The sequence below is a fragment of the Triplophysa rosa genome, linkage group LG8, assembly GCF_024868665.1.
Source record: "Triplophysa rosa linkage group LG8, Trosa_1v2, whole genome shotgun sequence".
Lineage (NCBI taxonomy): Eukaryota > Metazoa > Chordata > Actinopteri > Cypriniformes > Nemacheilidae > Triplophysa > Triplophysa rosa.
In genome coordinates this window covers 7,307,785-7,335,427 of record NC_079897.1, presented here as the reverse complement: position 1 = coordinate 7,335,427, position 27,643 = coordinate 7,307,785, and the positions used below count along the sequence as shown (strand labels likewise).

At 39.0% G+C, this 27,643-nt stretch overlaps 1 protein-coding gene across 1 annotated transcript in view; it reads left to right on the top strand.

Moving 5' to 3' along the window:
- Positions 1 to 27,643, top strand: part of grik2 (glutamate receptor, ionotropic, kainate 2) — a 232,182-nt gene that overhangs the window by 31,016 nt on the left and 173,523 nt on the right. The window contains exons 2-3 of the mRNA XM_057340538.1: positions 19,235 to 19,402; positions 20,389 to 20,646. Coding sequence (XP_057196521.1) covers positions 19,235 to 19,402; positions 20,389 to 20,646 — 426 coding nt within the window. The remainder of the gene's footprint in view (positions 1 to 19,234; positions 19,403 to 20,388; positions 20,647 to 27,643) is intronic.

Here is a 27,643-nt window from a genome sequence, read left to right as displayed (position 1 = left end):
CGTACACAGCGTTTGACGGGAAGTGTTCAATTATTCATCTGGCTTATTGAAATTTTCCTGCCGGACAGGTTGTATGAAGGAAAGTAAAACCTCTGGCTGTTTTCACTCTACCCCCTGTATCCCATAGTACACATTTCACACAGACTGCATACTGCGAGTGTGTTCTTCATACTGTTATGCTGTTCATAAATGTGATCTTCCCTGCATAGAAAAGCTAGAAGAAAATCTGTTTGTTTCTGCTTTTAACATTTTTTCTGTAAAATAAAGGTTGCTTAATGTTCATAAAGTGTTTCTTGACAGAATGGGTGACATAATTGCAAATTTTGATTTACAAGGGCACATGTGTGATCTACTTTACATGCTAAGTTAATGTGTTTGTTAAATCATTCTTTGGTATCTGATACCAAATTATTACCATGAACAGCATGTGTTTTTTGTCACCAGTTTTTTTTACAGAAAGGTTAACATTATCCATTAGAGAGGTTAGGGATGCGAAGGCACAGTCAGCTTCTGAATATCTCAGGTAATAGCTTGTGCTTTCTCTTTATGAAATATAGAAGACGATTAGACACCTAGATGTTTCTCTACTGCTAGCTGATTTCTGGGTCTGCCCAAAGTTCCGAGAGTTTGACGAGAGTCTCTCAGTTTTGAAGTGAAATTGGTTTCTTGCTAAAATATTAATCTTCTTTTACACAGTCTAAATCCAGTTTTTTAATCTGTGTCTCATTAAAAATGTATGCTGGGACATGCTCTATTTGAATAGACTGTAGACACGACAGGGTACACATGCCGGCTGTATGGCACAGAAAAGCAGACAGAGAAGCTTATGGAGCTCAGACGTTTGGTCAGTGGATTAACAGGGTTTTACAGAAGGACCTGTGGTGAGCGTAGCAGTGGAAATGTACACTTTGATAAAGAATGCTGTTCAGGCAATGTGAAACCAGGTAATGTTTTTGTTTGAGTTTTTTTTCACTTAGAAAATGTGAGTAAATTTTAAAGGAGCTTTTGTGTCTAAACACAATTATCTGTAGCTTTTATAAGAAATTCTCAGGAAATTCTTTACTAGCGTTTTTCAAGTATTCAAGTAAATTTGACTCCACACTCTTTTCAGTGTAGTCGCCTTAAAGAGCCATGCTTTTGCTGTTTTTGATGCTTTGATCATGTTTTGGGGGTGATTAACAATGGATGTTCATGTTTCTAGTTTCAAAAAATGCTTTATATATCACATATTTCAAGTTTATTGTTCACCGCTGTCCCTCTTCTTACAAAACGACTGGATATCTTCAAGTCTATATAAAATCCCTCCTTCCGAAATGCACTGATTGGTGAAGCTGACCAGGTCTGTCGTGATTGGTTCCCCGCTTAGAGCGTATGTCTGAAGATGTCCCACCCATACCTGTCATGGCTCTGCCTCTATTAGTCATGTTTTCTTGGTCCTGTGGCAGAGCCATGACAAAGCCTTAGGTTTTATGTGAGAAAGCCATGAGTTGTTTACGTTTGTACATCTCATGTGTTTTCTCGTGTCTCGTCATTGGCCCCGGCCCCTCTCGTTTCGTGTATTGCCTCCCTGCCGTGTCTAATGTCTTCCACCTGCCCTCTGTTGTTATCCCTCATTGTCTTGCCTATAAATGCCCTCTTGTTTCATTGTCCTGTGTTTGTCGTTTGACGTTTGTCGTGGCTAGCCGTGTTTGATGTCAGCCTTACGGTCCATGTGCTCCCTGTTTGCTGTGTTCCTGTTTCCCCTGTCTTAGTAAGTGTTTAGTTTAGTCTTTGTCAAAGTATTGTCTAGTTTAGTGTTTAGTTAGCCTTGGTCCTGGTGTTTGTATTATTATTTTGTCACCTTGTCGTTTACCCCCTCGTGGGTGTTTTGTTTCTGTCCCGTTGTGTTTAAATTAAAATCTTGCTTGTTAACCCCTTCACTGCCGGCCTGCATCTGGGTTATTCTCTTCCACCTCGCCTCGTGACACATAGCATATCAGCGAGCTTACGCTTCTCAGGCTGCTGTGATTGGTCGGTCCCCCTCTCAGTGCACGTGTATTCATAAGCTTTGGCTTTTAGCAATAAACAGTAACAGTGGTGTCAACTTCACTTCATCAGTTAAAAACATGCGGATCGATCAAAGTGTAATGAAGGTCTGCTAGTGCATGTGCAAACGTCAATCTTTGTTAGAGATCGCAATTTTATGGCGAGGGAAATGACACAGGACCGATTGGGTCAGACCGGTTATATTAATTAAAACGAATAACAGAAGCGTTAGTTTTGCCTTTTTATATTGGACCTAAGTTGGATAACAAAACAAGCAGATTGACTAGGAGACATTTGCAAGCAGGACTTCAAAGGACGTTTCATAGAAGTGTTTTAGAGGTATGCGCGCAAACACACACACAATATCAGTGTATTACACAGAACAGCTTTCACAGCCGATGTTAAAGTCATGGAAGCTGTTATTTGATCGTTGGTTATCTTAAAATGTGTGTAGCGGAATTCTTATTACCAGCTGTAGGACCGATGAAAGTGAAAGTAATTAATTGCGCAGCTCAGTCAAATGTTTACAATCTCTGATAACCCAACACTACTCCAGAATTAGCTTTCTGGCTCTTCCTCTTCTCTAAGGAAGGCCTCGGCCATTTTTTGGCGTATTCCTTTGGGCGGAGGTTTTTCAAAAACTCGGAATAGTGACATCATTTACCCGGGAAGTATAGGGCTGTAGTCCGATTCCAGCCATTCTCTGCAGTCCTTGAAAAGCTAATTCTGTTAAAGACAATATCTCGCTTGGCATTGAACTTTGAGCTTTATCATTTTGCAGATATTGTTTATGCTCTAACAGCAACATTAAACACTAACTAAAGTTTGAAAATTGGCATCACGGGGAATGGCTTCTACTTTAAATTGGAGTTGTGTCAGATTTGAGGAGTAAAAGTATGCAGTTCTGAAAGCTCACATCTCTTTATGATTTATCTTGGTTGTGACACAATATTCCTTTTTTCCTTTTATTATTATCAATCACACTTTAGAATTTTTAGAAACTGAATTCCAATTCCAATTCCTGGTTCTGGATTCAAAAGAATTGATTGTTGGAATAGATTCTTCAAGTTAAGATATGCAATGAGTGCTTTTTTTACACGCAGATCATCGGTAGATAATGAGAAAGGTTTTGCACTCTGTTTCAAATGAAAGACAGGCATATTTAGCCTATATGATGATATTTCTTATAGAAATTGATTCCCAGTCCTATTTTTAACAGAATCCTGACGGCAGATGAGTTTGGGTTTATAATAGTTTTTATTTTATTTTAATGTACACAGTCTGGCACGTAAAACTTAAACTAAACAGCTCAATGTTTGTGTCATCATTATTTCTGTAACCTGCAAGAACAACATACTGTATATGAAATGACACAAATGTGAAGATTATAACTCTGGAGCACTTTGCATTCACAATGTTGTGTTAGAAGAAGCACACTGGCTGTAGACTGAAATCATACCACCTCCTAAGATACTCTGATATCACCTTTGGGTTGTGAATTTGCACACTGCTCTTAGTCCCCTGAAACTGAGACGTTAGTCCCGTAAATGCTGCGTTAACATGAACATGCAATTTCATTACTGCAGCCTTCAAACTGCAAAACCTGGAGATCATCAAGCTGTGCCAGATTCTATAAATAATCATAACCTTGTCCCACATATGTTCCCATTGCGGTTTTCTTTTTTTACAGTGTAAAGTCTCACTCTGTTTTGTTCTTCCTTACATTATATCATGGCACTTCTCATAAATCTCTGTGTGTGCCCAGGCTGTTAGATTGAGTGGTGTTATTTGAGTTTTTTTTACACTTCTTCAGTGATTGATGGATTGACTCTCTGTATTGATGGAGACACTGAGTGATGAATGGGTGGGAGAATGGATGGATGAAGCCTTAGATAAATAATGTGTGCATGCATGGTTAAATGTGTAAAGTCAGTCATGCGCGACTCTGACCTGTGTCGCTGTGCATGCTGCTGGTATTCAGCACCCTTCTGCATTTGGATTTCAAATGAGAGCATGCTGGAGTGTCCTCAGCTCTTCATTAGTCAGTTTGTTGAATATCAGCTCTTATGTAAGAACCACAGCACACACAAATATTCAAATTAAGACTGAATATTCATACAATGAACAGGCATGAACAATCACTAATGTTTTGATAACCATTAAATGTTCTAACAAGTTACCTTTAATACATGCCTTTTTAGTTTTGACCATTTAGGCATAATATGCCGCCAATAAATAAATATATTAATGAAGATAGGTTTGTCAGAAACAGGAAATTTTGGAATATGTTGAACATTGTTGGCCAAGAAAACTTGTTCCCTTTTTCAAATAGTGGGAAATACCAGGATCAGTAGGAAATATTTATGTTAAGTAAATGTCCTAAACTAAGTGTTCCCGAACTTATATAATATTTTGAATTTTTGTGATCAAGGAGTTCAATAATACTGTAATGCTAAATTAACTGTAATGTTGGAATCCTGTTCATCTCAAAGGCACTTGCTCAGATGGTGCGTGACTTTCTTAACACATAATGGCATTCCTTCACATTCAGTTCCACATGCTGGTCTTTATCAGCCAAAATCTGGAGAAATAAATGTTCGGTGTACTGTAACTTCTGACTGTATAGCAGCAGGAACAATGACGTTCTACTGACAATGTTGGGGATTAGTTGATGGCACCAGAAAACACACAAGCGCTGATGACTATAGTTAAATAAGCAGCATGTTATTGGTTACTATAAAGATTTTTCCATCATGCAGTTTATTTGGAAAAGGAAAAACTGAAGGAGAATCAAAACTATATCATCGAGTGGGTAGAAACTGCAAGATATCATACAGTGACCACAAAAGAAATGTATGTAAAGAGGCCAACACACTGACAACCGCTGTATTGTATGTAAGCCGTCTTTGATCAATGCCATCCTTAAGATACATTTCTCTCTAGCCTTCTCCATCACGCAGAGAGTGGCATGTGTGTGAGTGATGTCTGTATTAAATGCGAACGGTTGAATAAAATTCTTTTGTGTGACATTATTTTAAAGAGTGATGGTGCTATAAAGATTTTCGTTTATTTTATTTGGCCTGGAAAACAATATGTTATTTCTAGACAGCCATCAAGCAGGACTACCGCTCTCCAGCTGTAGGCTCAAAGGACGTTACAGCACACAGCAGGTGTAAGCAATGCAAGAGATGAGTGTTTACTTAATGAGGGAGACAACAAAGTAAAAATCAATAGCCACTTCACAAATCTGTGTGTTCAAGCCTGATGTCCTGAATGACATTGCAAGATTTTGTGCATCTGGATCGATGTGGATTCAAATAAGGATGCCCAAGATAATTAAAAGAGAACTGTTTTATAGATCGAATTCAAAATCCTTTGCAAAGTTCTTAGACATGTGCATTTTGTATTTATGTTACATTTATTTAAACAACAGATTTATTGACCCTAAAAAGGGCAAGTGGCATAAACATCCTTGTTTTCTTGACACTTTGAATACATCTTAATTGTTAGTTCAACAAAAGTTAAAAAGCATAGTGGGGACTAGGCGTTGCACGAACTAGTCGACTAGTCGACATTAATGCTCTGACGCGACATTTAAAGCTTGATATGTCGACTAGTCGCGGGTCATGTGATTTTTTGACACTGTAGCTTTGAGACCGCTGACTGTTCCATGTGGTTCCAAGAGAGAGCTGCGCGCGGGACTCCCGTATTGTCATTCCCGCCCGCTTCAGCAGGGTTCTGTCACACTCCTGGTAATAATATAGGCTATGTTATCTTGTCCTGCTTCCGCACGCATCAGTCACTGTTTTCGTCTGCAACATTCACGATTTGTTCTGATGTCGCAAAAGCTCGCAGCTAAAGCCTACGTTTCAGTGCGCTTCTAAACGCAGTTCTTTTAATATTATAGGCTATTTTTGTACTTGTTCCCCATTTAATAAAACATGAAAGAAACAGAATAAATATGAATGTTTCTCATATTGGCTGCTGTGTCACTGAGGTGCTGCGTTTGTAAGTACACTATGATAAAGCGTCTGCTGCATTAGGCTAATAAATATATTGACGTTGTTCTAAAGTCACAGGCCGTCGCACATTTTTCTGTTGCTCAGTTGACTTGTTTCAAATGTCAGGGAAGTTTTGTCTCTATAACTTACACGCTTCAGATCTGAAGTAATGTTAGGCTGCTGTAGAGATTCACCTAGCAGCGCAGTGTGATCTTCCACTGGGAAAGGGGTTCAACTGAAGACAGATTTCCTCCTTCCTCTGAGGTTCTTAAGTACATGTCAAGTGCACTTCTCTATCCCATGTGACCATGAGAAATTCAAAAAGTTGAACAATAAAAGTAATGGAAACTATGAGCCAGGTAGATCATATGGGTACATGATATGTACAAACCCGATTCCAAAAAAGTTGGGACACTGTACAAATTGTGAATAAAAAAGGAATGCAATAATTTACGAATATCATAAACTTATATTTTATTCACAATAGAATATAGATAACATATCAAATGTTGAAAGTGAGACATTTTGAAATGTCATGCCAAATATTGGCTCATTTTGGATTTCATGAGAGCTACACATTCCAAAAAAGTTGGGACAGGTAGCAATAAGAGGCCGGAAAAGTTAAATGTACATATAAGGAACAGCTGGAGGACCAATTTGCAACTTATTAGGTTAATTGGCAACATGATTGGGTATAAAAAGAGCCTCTCAGAGTGGCAGTGTCTCTCAGAAGTCAAGATGGGCAGAGGATCACCAATTCCCCCAATGCTGCGGCGAAAAATAGTGGAGCAATATCAGAAAGGAGTTTCTCAGAGAAAAATTGCAAAGAGTTTGAAGTTATCATCATCTACAGTGCATAATATCATCCAAAGATTCAGAGAATCTGGAACAATCTCTGTGCGTAAGGGTCAAGGCCGGAAAACCATACTGGATGCCCGTGATCTTCGGGCCCTTAGACGGCACTGCATCACATACAGGAATGCTACTGTAATGGAAATCACAGCATGGGCTCAGGAATACTTCCAGAAAACATTGTCGGTGAACACAATCCACCGTGCCATTCGCCGTTGCCGGCTAAAACTCTATAGGTCAAAAAAGAAGCCATATCTAAACATGATCCAGAAGCGCAGGCGTTTTCTCTGGGCCAAGGCTCATTTAAAATGGACTGTGGCAAAGTGGAAAACTGTTCTGTGGTCAGACGAATCAAAATTTGAAGTTCTTTTTGGAAAACTGGGACGCCATGTCATCCGGACTAAAGAGGACAAGGACAACCCAAGTTGTTATCAGCGCTCAGTTCAGAAGCCTGCATCTCTGATGGTATGGGGTTGCATGAGTGCGTGTGGCATGGGCAGCTTACACATCTGGAAAGGCACCATCAATGCTGAAAGGTATATCCAAGTTCTAGAACAACATATGCTCCCATCCAGACGTCGTCTCTTTCAGGGAAGACCTTGCATTTTCCAACATGTCAATGCCAGACCACATACTACATCAATTACAACATCATGGCTGCGTAGAAGAAGGATCCGGGTACTGAAATGGCCAGCCTGCAGTCCAGATCTTTCACCCATAGAAAACATTTGGCGCATCATAAAGAGGAAGATGCGACAAAGAAGACCCAAGACAGTCGAGCAACTAGAAGCCTGTATTAGACAAGAATGGGACAACATTCCTATTCCTAAACTTGAGCAACTTGTCTCCTCAGTCCCCAGACGTTTGCAGACTGTTATAAAAAGAAGAGGGGATGCCACACAGTGGTAAACATGGCCTTGTCCCAACTTTTTTGAGATGTGTTGATGCCATGAAATTTAAAATCAACTTATTTTTCCCTTAAAATGATACATTCTCTCAGTTTAAACATTTGATATGTCATCTATGTTGTATTCTGAATAAAATATTGAAATTTGAAACTTCCACGTCATTGCATTCAGTTTTTATTCACAATTTGTACAGTGTCCCAACGTTTTTGGAATCGGGTTGTAATATTCGACGCATTCGTGTCCTGTTTCCGTTCAGTTTATTTACTGACACACATCAGATGACGAGACGCACGACCGAAAGAAGAGCATGAAGGTGAAGTTGTGGTATGTTTCTCAAGCTGAAAGAATACCTTAGATGGATTGTTTGTTATAATTACCATAAAAAGATTCACTCACCCCAATGTTTATGCAAAAAATTTTTTTTACTTCAAAATGACGGATAACGAATAAAGTTGTGTGCAAGTTTAAAATCGATAATTTGTTAATTTGATAAGACATTTTAAATTAGTTATATTATTGTATCCTTTTAAACATGCTATAATTTTTATGCATATTAATGAACGCACTGAATATTTTCTTTCCTACTATCATTTTAATTAGAACATATGGATATCTTTTATATTTATAATATAAATTAATTTGTATGAGTTATACGAGGCGTATTTGTGTAATAAAACTCAGAATTCCATTTAAAAAAGGCTTTGTGTATGGAATTCCAAAAGTGACAATATTAAAAATAAATAAATACAAAAATAAATCCATGAAGAAATGTAAAAAAGCAAAAATAAATGAGTATTTATACTTTTATTTCCTTATTTATGGGTAATTATATATTTTTTCACGCTTATTTCTTTTTTCATTTATTTATTTATACATTTATTTATATCCACTTTTATTTATTTCCACATTTATTCATGTATGTATGTATTTATTCCTACATTTATTTATTTTTACATTTTTTTATTTCTACATTTATTTATTTATGTATTTCTTTGTCTGTATGCTAATGAGCGGGGGCGTGTTTCTCCTCAGACATTAGCAATCGATCTCAGAGCGGCGGTGCTGAAGCTTTGAGGCCACAGGGACACCTTGTGGTGTGACCAAACGAAACGAGGTTGACGAAGTTGCATAGAGAAGGCAATCTAGTCATTTAATATCACCCTAACTGTATGTAGATAGGGTTACCACACATAGTCTACATACTCTTTATTAGGGACATTGCCGTAAAACATTATTCGGTCGAGATTTCTAAAATGTCTTTGCACACATGAACAGAAACTGCACAACAACAGGTCTGATATGAGACGCTTGGAAGAGTACACTTGGACATGGAAGCGCATGAAATTATCCACTAGTGATCACATTTATTGTAAATGCGCTGGATGGAGCTGATAAGAACTTGAGTTGTTTGTCGATGAGACTCACACAAACCAGCTCAGAACGCCGAGAGAAACCAGCGCATTTCGCTGAAGTCTACGCAAGCATTATGATCAATGCGTTTGAAACGCGTCTGCAAATACAGTTTACAGTCGCGTTTCCTAACTTTGCAATGCATAACACGTGGCATTTCGAATGCTTAAATTATAACGCATATTTCCATAGGCGTAATTTGCGGGTGGACGGGGGGGTCATCTCCCCACCACTTTTTGCCAAAGTCAATTTTGTTGCTTTGTAAGCAGAGGCCATTTTTAACAACTCCGCCCATCAGTTTCAGATTGGAATAGACAAAGTGTAAGAAATGCACACGAACATCAACTTCTCCAGTGGCGTAGCGCGTAGAGCGTCTGTTACCTACTTCATGTCGTCGTAGTTTCGGGACTGCTGTCCGCTGAACTTTTTCCCTGTCACATATCAGATTGTAAAGGTATTTACTTGTAATAAACGATGAAAATATTTGAAAATGGCTGTTCAAGTCATACATGTACCAAACATTTTGCGCTTAATTGCACTTTGATGCTATATATTCTTCCTTATTGTTCTCGACATGCCGTTGCTATCGTCTATTGCAAGATTAATTACATTTTGATACTTGATAGAAAACTCAAATAAATGGAAAAAGTCACAACTTTGTAGTTTCATGAGTTCAAAACAAAATTTAGAACAAACATTCAAGTAAGTTATACAGGGGAAACAGATGGAAAAATAATATCTTTAAAAAAATCTTATTTTCACTTATTATACGGGCATTGACAGATAGGCTTCAAATATACAACAAACTTTCTAAATTTTGTTTTGAACTCATGAAACTACAAAGTTGTGACTTTTTCCATTTATTTGAGTTTTCTATCAAGTATCAAAATGTAATTAATCTTGCAATAGACGATAGCAACGGCATGTCGAGAACAATAAGGACGAATATATAGCATCAAAGTGCATTGGTACATGTATGACTTGAACAACAAAAACTGACTTTGGCAAAAAGTGGTGGGGACATGACTCACCCGTCCACCTGCAAATTACGCCTATGGAAATATGCGTTATAATTTAAGCATTCGAAATGCCACGTGTTATGCATTGCAAAGTTAGGAAACGCAAATGTAAACTGTATTTGCAGATGCGTTTCAAATGCATTGATCATAATGCTTGCGTAGACTTCAGTGAAATGCGCTGGTTTCTCTCGGCGTTCTGAGCTGGTTTGTGCGAGTCTCATCCACAAACAACTCAAGTTCTTATCAGCTCCATCCAGCGCATTTACAATAAATGTGATCACTAGTGGATAATTTCATGCGCTTCCATGTCCAAGTGTACTCTTCCAAGCGTCTCATATCAGACCTGTTGTTGTGCAGTTTCTGTTCATGTGTGCAAAGACATTTTAGAAATCTCGACCGAATAATGTTTTACGGCAATGTCCCTAATAAAGAGTATGATTGCTAATGTCTGAGGTGAAACACGCCCCCACTCATTAGCATAGAGACAAAAAAATACATAAATAAATAAATGTAGAAATAAATAAATGTAAAAATAAATAAATGTAGGAATAAATACATATATACATGAATAAATGTGGAAATAAATAAAAGTGGAAATAAATAAAAGTATAAATAAATAAATGAAAAAAGAAATACGCGTGAAAAAATATATAATTACCCATAAATAAGGAAATAAAAGTATAAATACTCATTTATTTTTGCTTTTTTACATTTCTTCATGGATTTATTTTTGTATTTATTTATTTATTTTTAATATTGTCACTTTTGGAATTCCATAGGGTGGCAGTTTAGCAAACTTCAGGTTTATGCCACACCCACTTCCAAATCTGAATACAGATGCAGAATAATTTGAAGATTTATACAGATACAAACACAGATATTGGCTCTGCTGCACACCCTTATACATATGTGTATGTGAGAACAAGGTAAAAAAGTTTGAAGAACGTGTGTGTTTTAGCAGGAGCAGAGATGCTCAGATGTTGATGTCACTTGTACAGAGTGTGAGACCTAATGAGGTGCTGCTGTTTCCTCATAAATTATCACCCGTAATGTGTCTGTATGACTGTGAATTGCTTCGATCACACACACACACACTCATCTCCTGAATCACTGAGTCTCCAAACATCCACACATGCTTTTGTCTGCTCTGTGCACCACACCCACACTAACACACGGCTCGCTCGAACAGCGCAGTTCCTCCCCACGCGTCCCGGCCTTTGAATAAATCAGCAGCATTATGCAGAACAGCAAAAGTGATTACCCACTTTTAAAAGCCTTTATGAATATTTATAGTCAGTTACTGTCACTGCTTACTTCAGGGGTTATTTTGTTATTCTCTTGGGAAACGCTTTAGATTTTTTTTGAGCACATGTTTGATGTGGTGTATCATACTGTCTGTCTGCTCAGCTCATGCCAGCAGACATTAGCACAGTGATATTTGGCCGTTTGTGTACACTGAAGCCGATTTAAAGAACTGGTGTCAGAAAAAAATTACAGATGGGGGAGCAGCACAGATGAATAAAAAAAATAGTAATTTAAAGACGAGAAGACAAGAGTAAACAGAGACCGAAATGGCCACTGGTTGGTTAAAGCAAAGAGTTGAGGTTTGGTGCGGTAACATGGAAGTGTGTAAAAATTAAATGTGTTTATTCAGTTTTCAGTCATATTTTTTGTTATTAATGAACACTGAATAAACACATTTAACATTTAATATATATATATATATATATACATTATTATTTACTATAGTAAAAAATGTATACAGTGTCCGAATACAAGTTAAATTGTACATATATTTCTATGCCAATAAATTAAATGGATTAATTTATGTTAATCTCTGAATTTGATCTCCAACTATTACATTTATTCATTTAGCAGATGCTTTTATCTTTCTTAAAAATGAGAGATACTTTTTACATTGAAAACATAATCGACCTATCATGTAATTAATAATAAAAAAAAACATTTTAAAATCTATTATGTTTTTTTTGGAGGCCTGCTAAACTGAAAAAAAAAAGCTAAGCCATAGCTTTCTCGTCTGCCACTACCTCATCGGAGCCTGAGCCTAAATACAAACATCAAATTAAATAAAAAGATAAAATCTGATTTATAAACATTTAACCCAGATTCTACTCTCAATTAGGCTTGTAAATGAAGTAGAATTCCTTACCTCATTACTTTACCTGTTTATTATGTTGATAAAATCCTGCTAATTACAACCGAAGGGAAATACTCTTTCTCTCTCTCTCTCTCTCTCTCTCTCTCTCTCTCTCTCTCTTGGTGTCCTCCACTCTTGTCACTCTCGTCTTCAAGTCTCGTGCAGGGACAACAAGCTCTCACCGTCTCCCTCTAATGAATCATCTTGATATGGTATGGAATATGGGATCGTGCTTTTGAACGTTTGTGACAAAATAAGAGGGAAAGACATCAACGCAGTTGCCATGGCCACACTTCCTGTCTTACATCATTGTCCATATACAGAGCAGTCTAGCCAGGCATGTTCACAATAGGAAAAGAGTTAACACTTTCTCCCATCCATCCCTGTCTGAAAATCCCAGGGAACAAGTTAATTACTGAGACAGCAAACTCATTTCACCACATCCATCAGCCTTTGTTCCATCTCAAAGATTCCCAAAGAATCTTCCAGAACCGGTCCACGGTTTGATGAAGATTCCTCTGTTTCCATGGAGCCCACCTGGCTGTGACCTTGCAGCTGAGCTGGAGTTCATTAGTCACAAAGCACCGCCACGGCCTGTTCACTTTGTCAGGCTGCCTGACCAATAGCAGCCCTCAGTGCAATTGCAAGGCCATTGTCTTGTTACCAAGAGTCTGCATAGCGATAGTGTGTCATTCATGCCATTAAATGATATCGTGCAATAGGAACACAGAGATGTACACCGCAGACACGCGCACACTCTAAGTCTCTCTAAGCAGCTGGAGGGAAATGAGCCTTTTCTTTGAAAATGTTTGCCAGACCTTAGTCTCGCACCATCTAAGCTTTACATTATCATTCAGGGCACGCTTGACGTTTGTTTTACCCGCAAGAAAATAGAATTTCTGTCAATTTGATTTGCTGTCATTTGTTTTCTCATTATCTGGAACCTGTGTTCCGCTGCGTTCCTCTCGCCCAAACACTCGCGCTACCAGTTCATAAGTCACAAAATACTCATTTGCAACCAAAGTTATAACTGTCTGAGCTGCAAAAGTGCACAGGTACAATTTTCCTGGCCACATTTTCAAATGAATAAATAGGATTTTGGCCCTAATTCAGTGGGAAATTAATTTTGAACAAGATAACAAATGTTCCGGTTATAGTTCTGGACATGTGGAAGTTCTCATGTAGTTTTGTTTCTTCCTTTTGTCATAAAAACTTATAAAGACACATCCCTTGTTTTGTGGTCTAAAGTCAAAAATATGTCTTAAAATATTTATGTCTGTCAAAGTGGTCTTGGGACAGTAAAAAAACACATATTTTTAAATGAAGGAAAATCATATCTGGGCATCTTTCACATCTTTCCAATCCATATCTCTATTCAAGATCATACCAAACACTTGAATATGAGTGGAAAATCGATACGACACGGTCCAATTCACATAGAATTTTTATTAAAAAGGGAGAAGGCTGTACATTCTCTAGCTTTCCGTAAGAAGGTTCAAGGTGGATGAGTTAAGCTCGAGGGATTCTTATCATTGTTAAGCAAATTGATCTGACGAAGAAATGGAAAGTAAAGAAAAGCTGAAATAAGATTTATTCTGAAGCATATTAACAAAGTGCTACTGAACAAAGCGTAAGTGCTCAAGGCAGCCGAAAGCTAACCTCAGCTGTTACAAAATGAGCTGTATTAATGTTAATATTTCACAGTGTGCTTGAAGTCATTTTTTAGAATTCAAATTAATCTGTACACATTTTTTTCTGGTGAATTCATGGCATTTTAATTCTTATCTAGGAAGAAAAATGCTTGCCAAAAATATGATCTAAAGATGGACTGTATAGATTTCACTCCTACTTTTTATTGTTTGATCTTAACATGTCCAGTATATACTGTATATATTATTTAGGGTAAAAAAACAGAATTTTATGTAAATCATTCATTTAATCAAAAAACTCTAGAGGCACAGGTTAGGTCCTAATCTTGTGATCCCCAGCCAATCAGCTTGCAGATCAGCGTGATTCAATCAGACTGGCTTTCCAAGAAAATTCTTAGGCAACTATATAACTGTAGCTGAGGCCCAATTCAAAGGCTGCATCTTTTTTTTCAAGACCAAATGTGTCACAGCGATGTGACTAAAGCTGTCTCATTTCAAAGGCTCCTCAAAATGTGTCCTTCAGTCCATGGGCAATGTAAAACTTGTGGAACTAGGAAACTAGTCCTTTAAAGTTCGAGTCCTCGCCCTTGAAGGATGCAGCCTCTGAACTGGGATGCAACTGGGATGTGTGTATTAGCAGTCGTCTTCATGATGTCTTCATACTGCGCTAAACAAACAGCAGCAATAGAAGCAGATCTAGATTTTCCAAGACCAAATACATTAACAGTTTTAAAAAGTCAGATAAACACATTAAATGCTTAATAGAGATTGTTAGAATTACAATGAAAAGCAGATGGTGAGAGCGAGACAAACAATCACAGCTGGAGAAAATAACAGGCCGTTTCTCACATGAACTCACATGTAGTTGTTTATTGCACAACACACTGGGGTACAGTAAGTTTTTAACGTGCAATTAATTTGAGATATTATTCGGCTTAGTAACACAAAATCATTTGTTGAACTTGTACTGTACTTGTAATGGGAATATGAACATGTATTTACTGGAATAAAACTGCTTTTGCGGAATAAATCAAGGGCATTTTTATAATGCTTTGGATAAAAACGTCTGCTAAATGACTAAATGTGAATGTAAATAATGCTGTTGCATTGAATGTGGAAAGTACAGTACACCTGTATTAAAATGATATCTCTACAGTTCTCTACCATATATGTGAATTTACACCACTCTTGGCGATGTAGGTAAAATCTGATGGAAGATGAATGCAGTAGGAGGATTCAGACAGAGGCACATACAGATGAAGATTTTGCTCAGCCCATGCATGCAGAGATAGCGCACTATCCCCTCCCAACCCCGCGTCTGTGCTCCCTGTCTTCCGCATCACAGCTCCAGACTTGATAAAGATGGAACGTGTCCTACAAGCCTGTTACGCTGTACCAGGCATCTCGATATGCTAGGCTGATAATCTGACACTGATAGCCATCAAACTGTCACCATTGGGGAATGAAAACACCAGCATGAGCACCTTATTTTCCACATAAATAAGCTCTTCTCCGCTGCATCAAACCAAAACTGGGTTAGTAATTAATTTCTCCCTGCTGGCTTTTTCCCTTCCTCCCTTCGGAAGTAAACGTTTCACCTTCAGACCTCTTAATAGTACACATCGTGTCCATCACTAACATAAACTCACGTACATCTTCTATGCCGTCACACCAGGCAGCGATTTTTTGTTTATACAAAAACTTTTCTAGAGCATTTTTTGTTGCTACTGAAATGAAGTTTCATGTTGAGAGTAGGAGAGAGAGAAATAAATTTCACATTCCGCTCCAGTGGAACGTCTGTCCATTTACAGTATGTTTTTTTCAACATCACCAATAGGCTTCTGCATTATTAAAAAGTGAACGTTCTTCCAGCTGCAAGCATGTCATTGCTTCTCCAGCAGACCTCCTGTTATCATTTCTCAGCACGTTTCTATATGCTATAAATGTGCGGTTGCATTTACGATAAAACCCAATATGGATCAACATTTATGCAGATGAGATTTGATTACCCTCATCTGTTTCTCTCCCAAATCCTCTTAAGCGCCTCTGAATTCTGAAGCTCAACATGGTCGCTTGCTTCCATCACCGCATGGGACAGCAAATAGCAAACAAAGCTGCTTTGGCAAACTAGTCGTCATTAATAGCCGACTCTCAATAATTATGATCGAGGTGAACTTCAGAGAGTGGAAAGTGAGTGTGTCAGGTGCATGAAGGAATTCCCAAATAGTTACACTGAGAGGCGGATAATCTGCCAGTCTAGGAGGACATCTTTTATATTCACATTTCATATTTTGGTTGATGATGTGTTGTTTTCATGTATTTCCTTTTAAAACAGAAAAATGAATTATTTTGTACCTGCTGTATCAGTGACAGGTGGTAATACCAGCAGAGGGCTGATATTCTCATTTTAGAGAGCAATTTTGAGAATGTAAATTTTGCGGGGGGAAAAATCGTTTGGTCAACTTTTACTTCAACACAAAAGTGGACATTTATCATTTGTCCAGGCTTCTAATTTGTCAATTGGTCAGAAGGCGATTGATGATGCTAAATGCTATCAGACTTCACTCCTGTCCTCTCAGTTGCTGTGCTACACAGCTTTACGTGCGTGCTCCCTCTGGATGCAGAAATGAATGTATTGTGCTGTCATTGATTATGGAGCTGCTGTGTGATAAATATATCACAGCTTCTGAGAGCGCCATCGAGCGAGGTGGCATGTACGACTGTGACTCAAGCGAGCACGGAGGCGGGGGACATTGTTCACTAGACAGATGCCCAACCGAGAGCAGCAGCACTGAGCCTGTACCCGTCACTGCAGGTTTAGCGCATGCCTGTATACCAACTGCGTACACATAAAACGTGCGGTCTGCATGCCTGGCAGGAGTAAGCGTGAATCGTGGGAATGGTTACAAATTGCATTATTATGATTTTGAAGATGTCTTCTAAAGTGAGTGTCAGCATAGGAAGATATTGGCTAATTATTTGTCAGATGAGATCTCGGTGAGAAATTGATATTCTCTGTTCCTGTTGATATAGAGCGCTGTGTTCGCATCGCAAACGTTCACATGACATGCTGATAAAATATGTATGCCTTAAATGCACTGTAAGTCCGTTTGGATAAATGTGTCTGACAAATGTGAAAATGTAAAATTATATTTTCCCATAAAGAATTGATTCATTATGTCATACAAGCCTTAGTTCATCACTGTCAGAGAGTATTCTGTGAGTTAGCAGATGAATGATGTGGGGAAGTTTAATGTTACCTGTACGGTACAATATCTGTCTGGTATAAATGTCAAACAATAATTAAAATATATATTTTTCACACTTTGGTTTTACATATATGCCTGTATACCATAACTATAGTTTATCACAGTAGTTCTCAAACTGGGGGCAGTGGACCCTGGGGGGGCCCCGAGATGGATCCAGGGGGCCACAGATTTTGTGGCATTTTATGAAATATAGAAATTGATCATAGATTTTATGCAATCAAACATCAGAAAAATAAGACCACCAGACAAAAGAATTGATGTTTCAGCATTGTATAACCGAATATGTTTTTGTTTAAATAAAAATGTTAAATTTAAGATTATAAGTCTTTATTTGGGGGGGCCGCAAAGCGATGCACTCTACACAAAGGGGGCCTTACAACAAAAAAGTTTGAGAACCACTGGTTTAGCACGTAGATGAAAAATCTAGATGTCAGCACAGCTACAATCTGTTACAATGTTAAAATAAAAATATATATTTTTAATCCATAACTGTGATTACTATAGTGTTAGTGTGCCTCTTAATGTGTGAGAACATTGCCCAGTATTTGTCTTTCATTGAAATTGTAAGGACATTTTGGAGATATGTATTTGCAATTTCTTATTTTTTCTTTTAATTCCTCTAGCTCTTTCCTTTGTACAAGTCTAATAGTCTAAAAGTGAATCTTCATTTCTTCTTCATTGACATGTTGCTTTTAGACCCCTGACAGTGATTTTTTTAAACGCTCCCTAATTATGTCAACCCTGATTCTGATTTTCAATTGCATTTGTACTTTTGACAACCTGTTATCGTCAGATTTTATTTTTGGTGGAATCACACAGAAATTACAGCAGGAAGGGGATTGTTTCTTTTTTAAGGATAAAATAATATATTTTCTAACTACTTGAGTACATTTTTTTATTAGAAATTAAACATTAAGTAAAACAAAAAAGATATATATTATTAATGTATATTAATGTATCATATACATTTCTAAAGTATTGTTACAGTTGTGTCAGTAAACTTCTAATGGCTCTACTTCTTATTGTACGCATGTAAATAGAGCAGTGGAGTGTCACGTGCAGAGTGAAATGTTTCTTGTGTTGTCTTGAGGGATCGTTTAAATGATGGAGCCTCCAGTGAGTGTAAGTAAAACACTGAGTCGAGCTTTAGTCTGACATATGGCGAGTCAACAGGGGCAAACTGCTGACTGACCCAAGCAAAACACTTCAATCTCTCTCCGCTGTGCTTCACTGCTCCCCAGGGCTTGATTGATTGATTGATTCGCCAGCCAATCACAACACATCAGTCCCCAACACTAAAGGCATCCATTTATCTACAGCCTGTCAAACACATTCACAACAGCAAAGCTATTATATAGCGAGCGTTCTAAAATCATACATACCTTACCTGATGTACACTTAGAGTCAAAGAAAAGCTGCACTGTTTTTGCTGTATTAGTTTGTGCTATTACTTTCAACCTACGTTCTTGATGTCATATTTTTATGCTATTTTCTGGTATATTCATATATGCTTTTTTCCCCGAACCCACATTTGATGTTCAGGCCAAAATTTGCAGTTACTGCTGTGCACATCCAGGTCATTTAAACTGTCATTTATGCATTTGGCAAACTTTTTAATTCAGAGCGACTTCAAGTTATAAACACAATGTTTTTTTAGTATGTGTGTTTCTTGGATATTTTAACTCACAATCTTTTGTCCAGCCTTTAATTTGCATGATACTAATATCAGAGTTGTATGCATTGCATACATGTGTATGACACAAAACAACTAATGATTTATCAAAGAACATGGACAAAAAATGTGCAGTATTATAACATGTAGCATTAAAGATAAATTCTAGCCTTCATATTGGTATATAAAGGCAAATAAGCTCTCTGTTAGTATAATACTTTCAATAAATCAACTCCTAAGTATACTTTTTTTGTTTTGTGTTGTTTTTTAGGAGGTATATTTGAATCCATCGAGAGTGGCCCATCCGGTGCTGAAGAACTTGCCTTTAAGTTTGCTTTAAACACAATCAACCGGAACAGAACTTTACTGCCAAACACGACACTCACGTACGACATTCAAAGGATAAACATCCACGACAGCTTTGAGGCCTCCAGAAAAGGTAAAGTCTCCATCATCTGTGCCCCAGTGTAAACTTATACGATCAGAGAATGAATCTTCTCAGACATACACATGAGAACGAATGTGGGCTTGAGATAGAATTCATTTAACCACAGGGAGACATCAGTGACCGTCTGGTGCATAAACAGAGAGAATTGATTATTTTTCTGTAATGAGTCAGAAGGGGTGATTCAGTGAACTACTGATACCCCTGAGACAGGTTTGCAGGCTGCTATCATCTGTCATTTACACACTGGGGAAACATCTGAAATCTCTTATAATGATTATACACTCCATTAGCCGCTGCCACAGTAGCTGTGCTTTTTCCATGCTAGATTATTTAAAGATTACAAAAATGCAATTACATCACTGTGGCTTTTCCAGAAAAAAGAGGTTGCATATTAATATGGATTATCAAAATATTATTTTGGACAATGTTAAACTGAATGTGGGTAGTTGACAAAAAAATGCACAAAAAATGTAACAGTGAAGATAAATCTCTCTTTTCTTTATTTTAATATTATAAATATTCATTTTAATTAATATTATAAAATCAACAATAATACATTTTTTATTTATTTACTGTATTTATGGGTAGTTAAACTACCGATGTGCAGCACTTACAATGGTGTTCATGGTGTTTCTATTATAAAAATATTGAATTCATTAAAATCTGTAAAATAAAATTCACACAAAGTTTGTTCACTTTTGCTTATTTGAAATTCAAAACATTTTCAGTCTATTAATATAATAATTTATAGAATAAATTATTCATAATGATTATATTGAAAGCACTATTTTTACATTTAAAATTCTTTCCATCAAACTATCTTACAATCATGTAATATTTATCAATTATTAAAAATACCTGTCAATAAACAGATGTTTATTAAATAATTATTTAAATATGCATTTTATTTTACTATTTTAAAACATAAAATCTTATTTGATTATTTATTTATTCATTTTTAATATTTGTCTCTCCAGCGTGTGACCAGCTTTCTCTGGGAGTGGCGGCCATCTTTGGCCCCTCCCACAGTTCTTCAGCCAATGCGGTTCAGTCCATCTGTAATGCTCTGGGGGTGCCGCACATCCAGACCAAGTGGAAACACCAAGTCTCAGACAACCGTGACTCTTTCTACGTCAGTCTCTACCCGGACTTCTCCTCTCTCAGCAGAGCCATTTTAGACCTGGTTCACTTCTTCAAGTGGAAAACGGTCACTGTGGTTTACGATGACAGCACAGGTAAGAGTTTAGTAGTTTAGCACTCACAGAGTGCCGTGTTTATTCTCCAGCAGTCCGTAGGCACACTGACCCTTTGGCCTGGGCCATGCACCCTTCCCCCGGTCCTCCGTCTGGCCTGCAGTATGGCCAATCCCCCCGGTTGACAGCCTCTGTTAGAGCAGTAGGCAGCAAGTGCTACCACAGTGAGGGGTACATATGCCATATGCCAGAGGTCGCCTCAGGAGCAAACTCGCCAACTAGTGCACTCGCTGCCAGATTTCCCATTTGCTCAACTTTATTCACACTTCTACACAACACACACTTTATTCTGTGATACATGAATGTACAAAGGTGTGGTCTTGAATACAGTAAAATTATGTTGCATTATGGCTAATTGTTAATTTATTTAATTGCAGTTATCAGATTTTAAATTAACTATAGAGCCGTGAATAATAAGAGACCACTCCGGTTTTCCTTTAAATTATCATTTCAGCATGTATTGTGACCATTCCAGTCCAGTGTCTGTTGAATTTCAACAGAAACACACCTCAGGAATGATATAGTCACCCAACAGTTATGTGAAAGACTGAGAGAATGCATGAAAGTTATTCAATCGTTTTTGAATTGATCCTAAAATACATGTAAAAACTGACGACGTGAATTAAAAAAATCAGGACAGTTGAATAACAAACAACTCTTTCTTTGACATGATGATTTTATTTTGATCAAAGGAAACGATTTTGCAATGACTAGAACAGAATTCAAATAACATTTCCAGCCTAAATTTGACTGCAGAAATAGGTTAAGCTGGAGTCTGAAATGAGGTACAAATAAATGGACACAATCAAATGACAGAACTGTGCCTCTCAGGCCTGCTTCAGAATGACTGGAGACTCTTTCCACGCTGTACAATTTCATGAATGAACGCAAACAAGCAGATCAATAGCCATAATGCCATTCCCTAATGGCTCGGCTCTGTAATGGCAGAAGTGAACTGGCAGCGGCCAACACAAAGCTTTGTCAACACTGCTCAGCTGCTGACTTATTGTGTTAGAAATAAGCAGAAGTGCACAAATCATTTTACACTCGCCGTACACTGATAATGGACAGTAATGTTGAACGAAACATTATCATCACGAAAGTATAAGGCAGCTTAATAATAAGCACAAATGCTGCAGCAAGGGTGAGTCAAATTAGATCTATTAGCAGGATGTGCTTGAACACGCTTTTTATATGTGTGCTTTCAAAGCAACATTAATAGTCAAACACAGTAAACAAATGCTGCTAGTTATGATTTTTTCATAGACTTTGCCATTCAGTATTGTTCACTTTGCAATAATAGAAGAATAGGAGTAACCAAATATCTTGCAAAATTGATTTACTATTTGTTATGTTTCTGTTGCAGTCTTTGTCATTTGTTTTACATATTTATATATTATTATTATGAAATTAATTTATGAATTATTTATACATTAAATTAATTAATTAATTGACATGCATTAACAAAGATATAGCATATCATGTAAAAAGACAATGTAATATCAAAACACAAACATTTCTTAAATTTAACAAAAATCTCGGAGTTCAGAAGTGTTCATCACGTTTGCCCACATGATTGTTTAGACATCTGCAGTGTCATGTGTGCAAACAGCCATCATTTTAAGATAGCCATAATTTACTTTTAACTGTTTTGAAAATTATTGCTTGAAAACAACAATTAGAACCACAATTAATCCCAACATATTTCATATTCTTCATTCATTTTAATTGGAAATATTATCTCAGGCTCTCTAGAATTTAGCTCACATGAGCAGTAATATAGTGCACAATTATTGTGGTTACATGACACCGTTCAGCAGAGATTATAAACACAGGAAACTAATTTTAGATGACATAACCAAAACCCACCCCTTTATGAAACTGGCTCAACCAACTGCACAGGCGCCTCCGATATTACTGAAGGCGTGGGAATGTGTAGATATTATTTCAAAGTGTAATGACTTCCAATTTTGTCATGTCCTTTAAAAACCTGTGACCTGGTTTTAATATTGTTTGATTTGCTCTACATGTTTAGTCCCACATAAGGCACACACAGTAAAGGCTACATTAACGATGACCTTAATGTCTGGAGCGACCGGAGTTTCAAGTAAGGAGCTTGCTTTCTGAATAATGCCAAAGAAAAGCTGCATTCATCTCACATCACTGAGTCATAGCAGTACTCTTTTGGAAAAAGACCAAAAAACCACGGAGGATTACAAGTCCGACAGCCTCTTTTTTCAGGGACTTTGGCAGGGAGTGCTTGAACGATCTAGCCTCTCTAAGGATATTTACAGGCCACTGTGTTGGATGCTCAGGGGACTTCAGACGGTGCTTTTAATAAACGTTTGAGCTCAAGAAATATATACATGCTTTATTAAATAGAAATCATCAAATGGTTAGAGGTATATGATACAATCAATACAGATAATTTGTGCAGAGAACACAGCAGTTAAAAGCGCACCACAGAAATCATAGGAGATCTCAAAGAGAATTTATAATTGTATGAAAATCAATGATTCCATCTGCTACGCTCTTCAAACAGGGAGAATTTTTGAAAAGTATTGTTTTTGCTATAAAGTTAATTCTCTTAATGGCTGATTAATGGTTGAAGTAATTGTCCTCTAACAGTTCTTTACATTTTCATGTCTGTACAACGTCTGTTATGTCTGATGAAACATCATAGACATACAACAGGATGCCTTTGCTAGAAGCCATCATCAGCTGATCGATGGAGCCGTCTACCCACATAAATGAATCAGTGTTTTCTTGATCTTTTGAGATAAAAGACCTTGATGTACTATAAAAAAGAAAACCCTGGAGATTTCAGAACTCAAAACTTCACCCCAATCCAAATAGAGCATTTGAGTGAAACTAAACAGCAAAAAAGGTAATTCACTTTGAACTTCTGTAACTTTCTGATATCACACAGGTGAATGCATTTACAAATGTCTTGGTAACAATGTCAATTGACAAAGCCTATATTATCAGAAACTTGCTTAATTAGAACTTAATTGTTCTAAACTGGAAAATAGGACAAATCATGGCAAACCTACTATTACGAAAAAAAAAAAGTGGAAAAGTTCATCAAAGCCTCCATTGATTCTAATGCTGGGTTCACACCAAACGCGAACAATCCTGTTCCACACTCTTTAGTCCTCGTAAAAAACGTTTGTTGTTTTCGCGTGAGTGAAGCGAAATAACAAATATTTTCAACCTTCGTGGAAGACGATATTAATGCGAGTTTCACACCGCTTTCCGCGAGTTCGCGTCTGGACGCATCTTTGCATTGACTTTGTATGTAATTTATTTGCGCAAACCGCTTAATTCGCATTTGGTGTGTACCCAGTTTAACTGCGTGTAGCACCTGCAACTTTTCATTGTGAACCAGATTCTGCTGTTTCTTGGCTTCTATAATCACTTTCTGTTGAACTGTTTGATGTTTAAAGTCCACCTGCAGGACATGCATTAGTTTGCACCTGTATTACTATTGGATAAATGTTCCATGCAGCTTTTACAAATGTCCAAACAGAATCATTGTCTAATGAAGCTTTAAAGACACATCTTTGTAGGTCTTTCAACTTGTTAAGTAAATGAGGATGATGAGACTTTGGGGGCAACACAGCTCTCTTTTCAGCAGATAACCTTTTGAATTGAGTATGTGATGTTTCATTGCTTTATAAGGTGGTGTTTTATTGACAGGAAGCACACCGTGTCCAACATTCAACATTTCTCTGGGAAGTTAAGAGAAAAAAAGAGCAAATTAGAAAGAGAGATAGTGATGAACAGCTTAACAATTTCGGAAAGAAATGGGATTTTGCTAAATATATGATGACTTTAAACACCTTCCAATATTTGCCCTTTGTATATCCTTCTAATGAAAAGATAAGAATGAAATGAATATGGAGCATGCTGGAAACATAGTAGACCTCGCATAGTAAATGACAGCACATTATATTTCAGGCGCTTGATTGCATATTTTAAATTGTGTTGAATATTGTAACCCACCCTGAATATTTTTCTGAATCTGTATGACTTTCTTTCTGTGGAACACAAAATAAGTTCAAGCTGATCCTTTACAAGAAAATAAATCTTATTTACATTTGTATATTTATATAAGTATTGCACATTTGAATTAAGTGATGCCAAATGTCAAATGGGACTGAGCTTTGTTAGATTTCCAATATTACGACCCAAATTTCGTTTATGACCTGCAATATAGTGCACACGTCATTTGGTGTTTTTGTTACACATTTACTGTGCTTTATCTTTCTTGGAGCTTGACAGTCATTGTATACCTCTAATGTATTGAAAACGTCTCGGTTACGACTGTAACCTCCGTTCCCTGATGGAGGGAACGAGACGTTGTGTTGAGAGACAGACTGGGGTTTGATCTTGAGAACCTATCATCTCCGAGAGGAATTTAAAACGCCAATGGGCTTTGGCGAATGGCACACGCACACCAGTCCCGCCCTGTGCATGCGGGTATAAAAGGGAGGTGGCGGCGGCCATTCACTCACCCTTTGGTCTGAGGAACCTGAGAGACATCTGCCGGTCGCTGCAGTATGTCGGCGAAGCGTTGTGTTGAGAGACAGACTGGGGACCTATCTATACATGCCACGACGCCGAGCCATATCACGACCTCCAGCGGAGCGACACTGACTGGACTAGCGAGTCACAAGTGAGCGCTACTGCGAGACGTAATCTTCCAGTCGGATCAGTACTACTAGCATACTGAGAGGCTTGTACCGACGGCCATCACGGGCGGTGGCATTCGTCTCTATTAGCGAGACGCCGTCCGGCGCCATAAGAATTTGTGTCAGCCCGAATGGGGGGACAGAACCCAGGTGGGGTAAACCACCGGAGGGGAGGTCACAGGTCTCAGGATAACGTGAGAACTACCGGGCCCAAATTCTAGGCACCCATGGGACACAAAATATGCCTGGAGGTCCCCCACCCTCTTGATAGAAGCGAGCGCCATCAAGAGTGCCGTCTTCATCGTCAGATGAGGAAGACTGGCGTCCCTGAGGGGCTCAAAGGGGCCGTACCAAGGCCCTGTAAGACCACATTAAGGTCTCAAGAGGGTACGGAGTGCGTTCGAGGTGGTTTCACCCCTCTCGCGCCCCTAAGGAACCTGGTGACCAGGTCATGTTTGCCGAGATACTTACCCTCCACGAGATTGTGATGAGCGGCAATAGCGCCTACATACACTTTCAACGTGGATGGGGAGAGGTTACTCTCTAGTCTCCTTGTAGGAAGGCCAACGCTGACCCGATCGAGCAATTCCGTGGGTTCTTCCCGCGGGAAGAACACCAGGACGAGAAGAGACGCCACTTATAAGCGTATAGACGCCTAGCGGCGGGCTCTAGCCTGCAGGACGGTCTCTCTGACCACTGGAGGCAAGTCTCCTCGTCCCGTCCAGGGGCCAGACATGGAGATTCCAGAGGCTTCTGCGACAGAAGGTCCTTCGTCAGGGGAATCGGCCAGGGGGGAACTGTCGTCAGAGCCACCCGGTCTGAGAACCAAGTCTGCTTGGGCCCGTAAGGTGCAACTATCATTAGTTGATGTCCCTCTTCCCTGACTGCGCACGCTCATTGAGACGCGCTGACATACGGACAGAGTCTAGTTCCATACCGAGATAAGAGGAGCTCTGTGCTGGGGAGAGCTTGCTCTTTTCTTGGTTGACCCGTAGGCCCAGACGGTCTAGGTGCCGGAGCACGAGGTCCCTGTGCGTACACAACATATCTCGCGACTGTGCCAAGATAAGCCAGTCGTCGAGATAGTTGAGTATCCGCACGCCTTGCTCCCTGAGGGGCTTTAAGGCAGCCTCTACGAGTTTGGTAAAAATCCGAGGAGACAAGGCCAGACCGAAGGGCAGGACCTTGTACTGATATGCTCTTCCCTCGAACGTGAGACGGGAATGTGCCGCGAACGAAATATTCCATGTCTTTGTGAGCTCCTCATGCACCTCCAGGTCAGCCACGAGCGTTCCGGGGAGGGTGGGGCCACTACAACCCGACAAGCACAGCCGTCATCTCTGCGTTGCCTCGTCTTGGGCTCGACCGCCCGGGGGCGGGAGCTCCAAGGGGACTCCGCATCCGATGCCAGGAGGTAGCTGTCCGACGTTAGGTAGCTGTGGGACGGTACATCGCCGCCCACTGGGGACAAGCCAGGTGAGCATGCCGGGGTACAGATGGTCCGTGAGCCGAAACTGGCGGAGTGACATCTGTGGGAATCACCAATCACCCCCGCTGCTCGCTGAAGCGGTCGACCTCGCCAAAGCGGCAGTCGTCTTCACTCGGGAAGCAGAAAGAGTTGCGGCTACATTCCGAAGAGTGTAGCCGACCGTGACCGCAACACCTTAATCGACGAGCCCTGCCACTGCATGCTGGACCCCCAACATGGAATACAGGTGTCGTGCTCGTCGGACTCGGGGATGAGTCTGTCATACCCAAGAACACAGCTGCGAGACCTGCCCGAAGACAGTGCAGACTGTAAGAGGAAATTTGCTCTTTTCGAAAAATCTGTGGCTTGCTGCCGAGACGCCCAGGGGAAGTCTGCTACCAAGAGGGAGAAATCTGCTGCTTCACGTCATAAATCCAGCAGTCTGGAAGAATCTTGAAGAGATGGAGCGCTTGACATGTACGTCATGCAGGTTCCGAAGAACAAAGGATGAGTGAATGGTCGCCGCCATCTCCCTTTTATACCCGTATGCATGGGGCAGGGACTGGCATGCATGTGCCATTCGCCAAAGCCCATTGGCGTTTTAAATTCCTCTCGGAGATGATAGGTTCTCAAGATCAAACCCCAGTCTGTCTCTCAACACAACGTTGAGAGTCCGACTGAAGGGGAACAACTTTTTTGTGTGTCTGTGTGGGGGGGTTCCATGGAAGAAAGTTATTTTGCTTTGAAGTGACATGGGGTAAATTACAACCAGATTTTTACTTTGGGATAAAATGATACCTTTTACAATGTAATGACC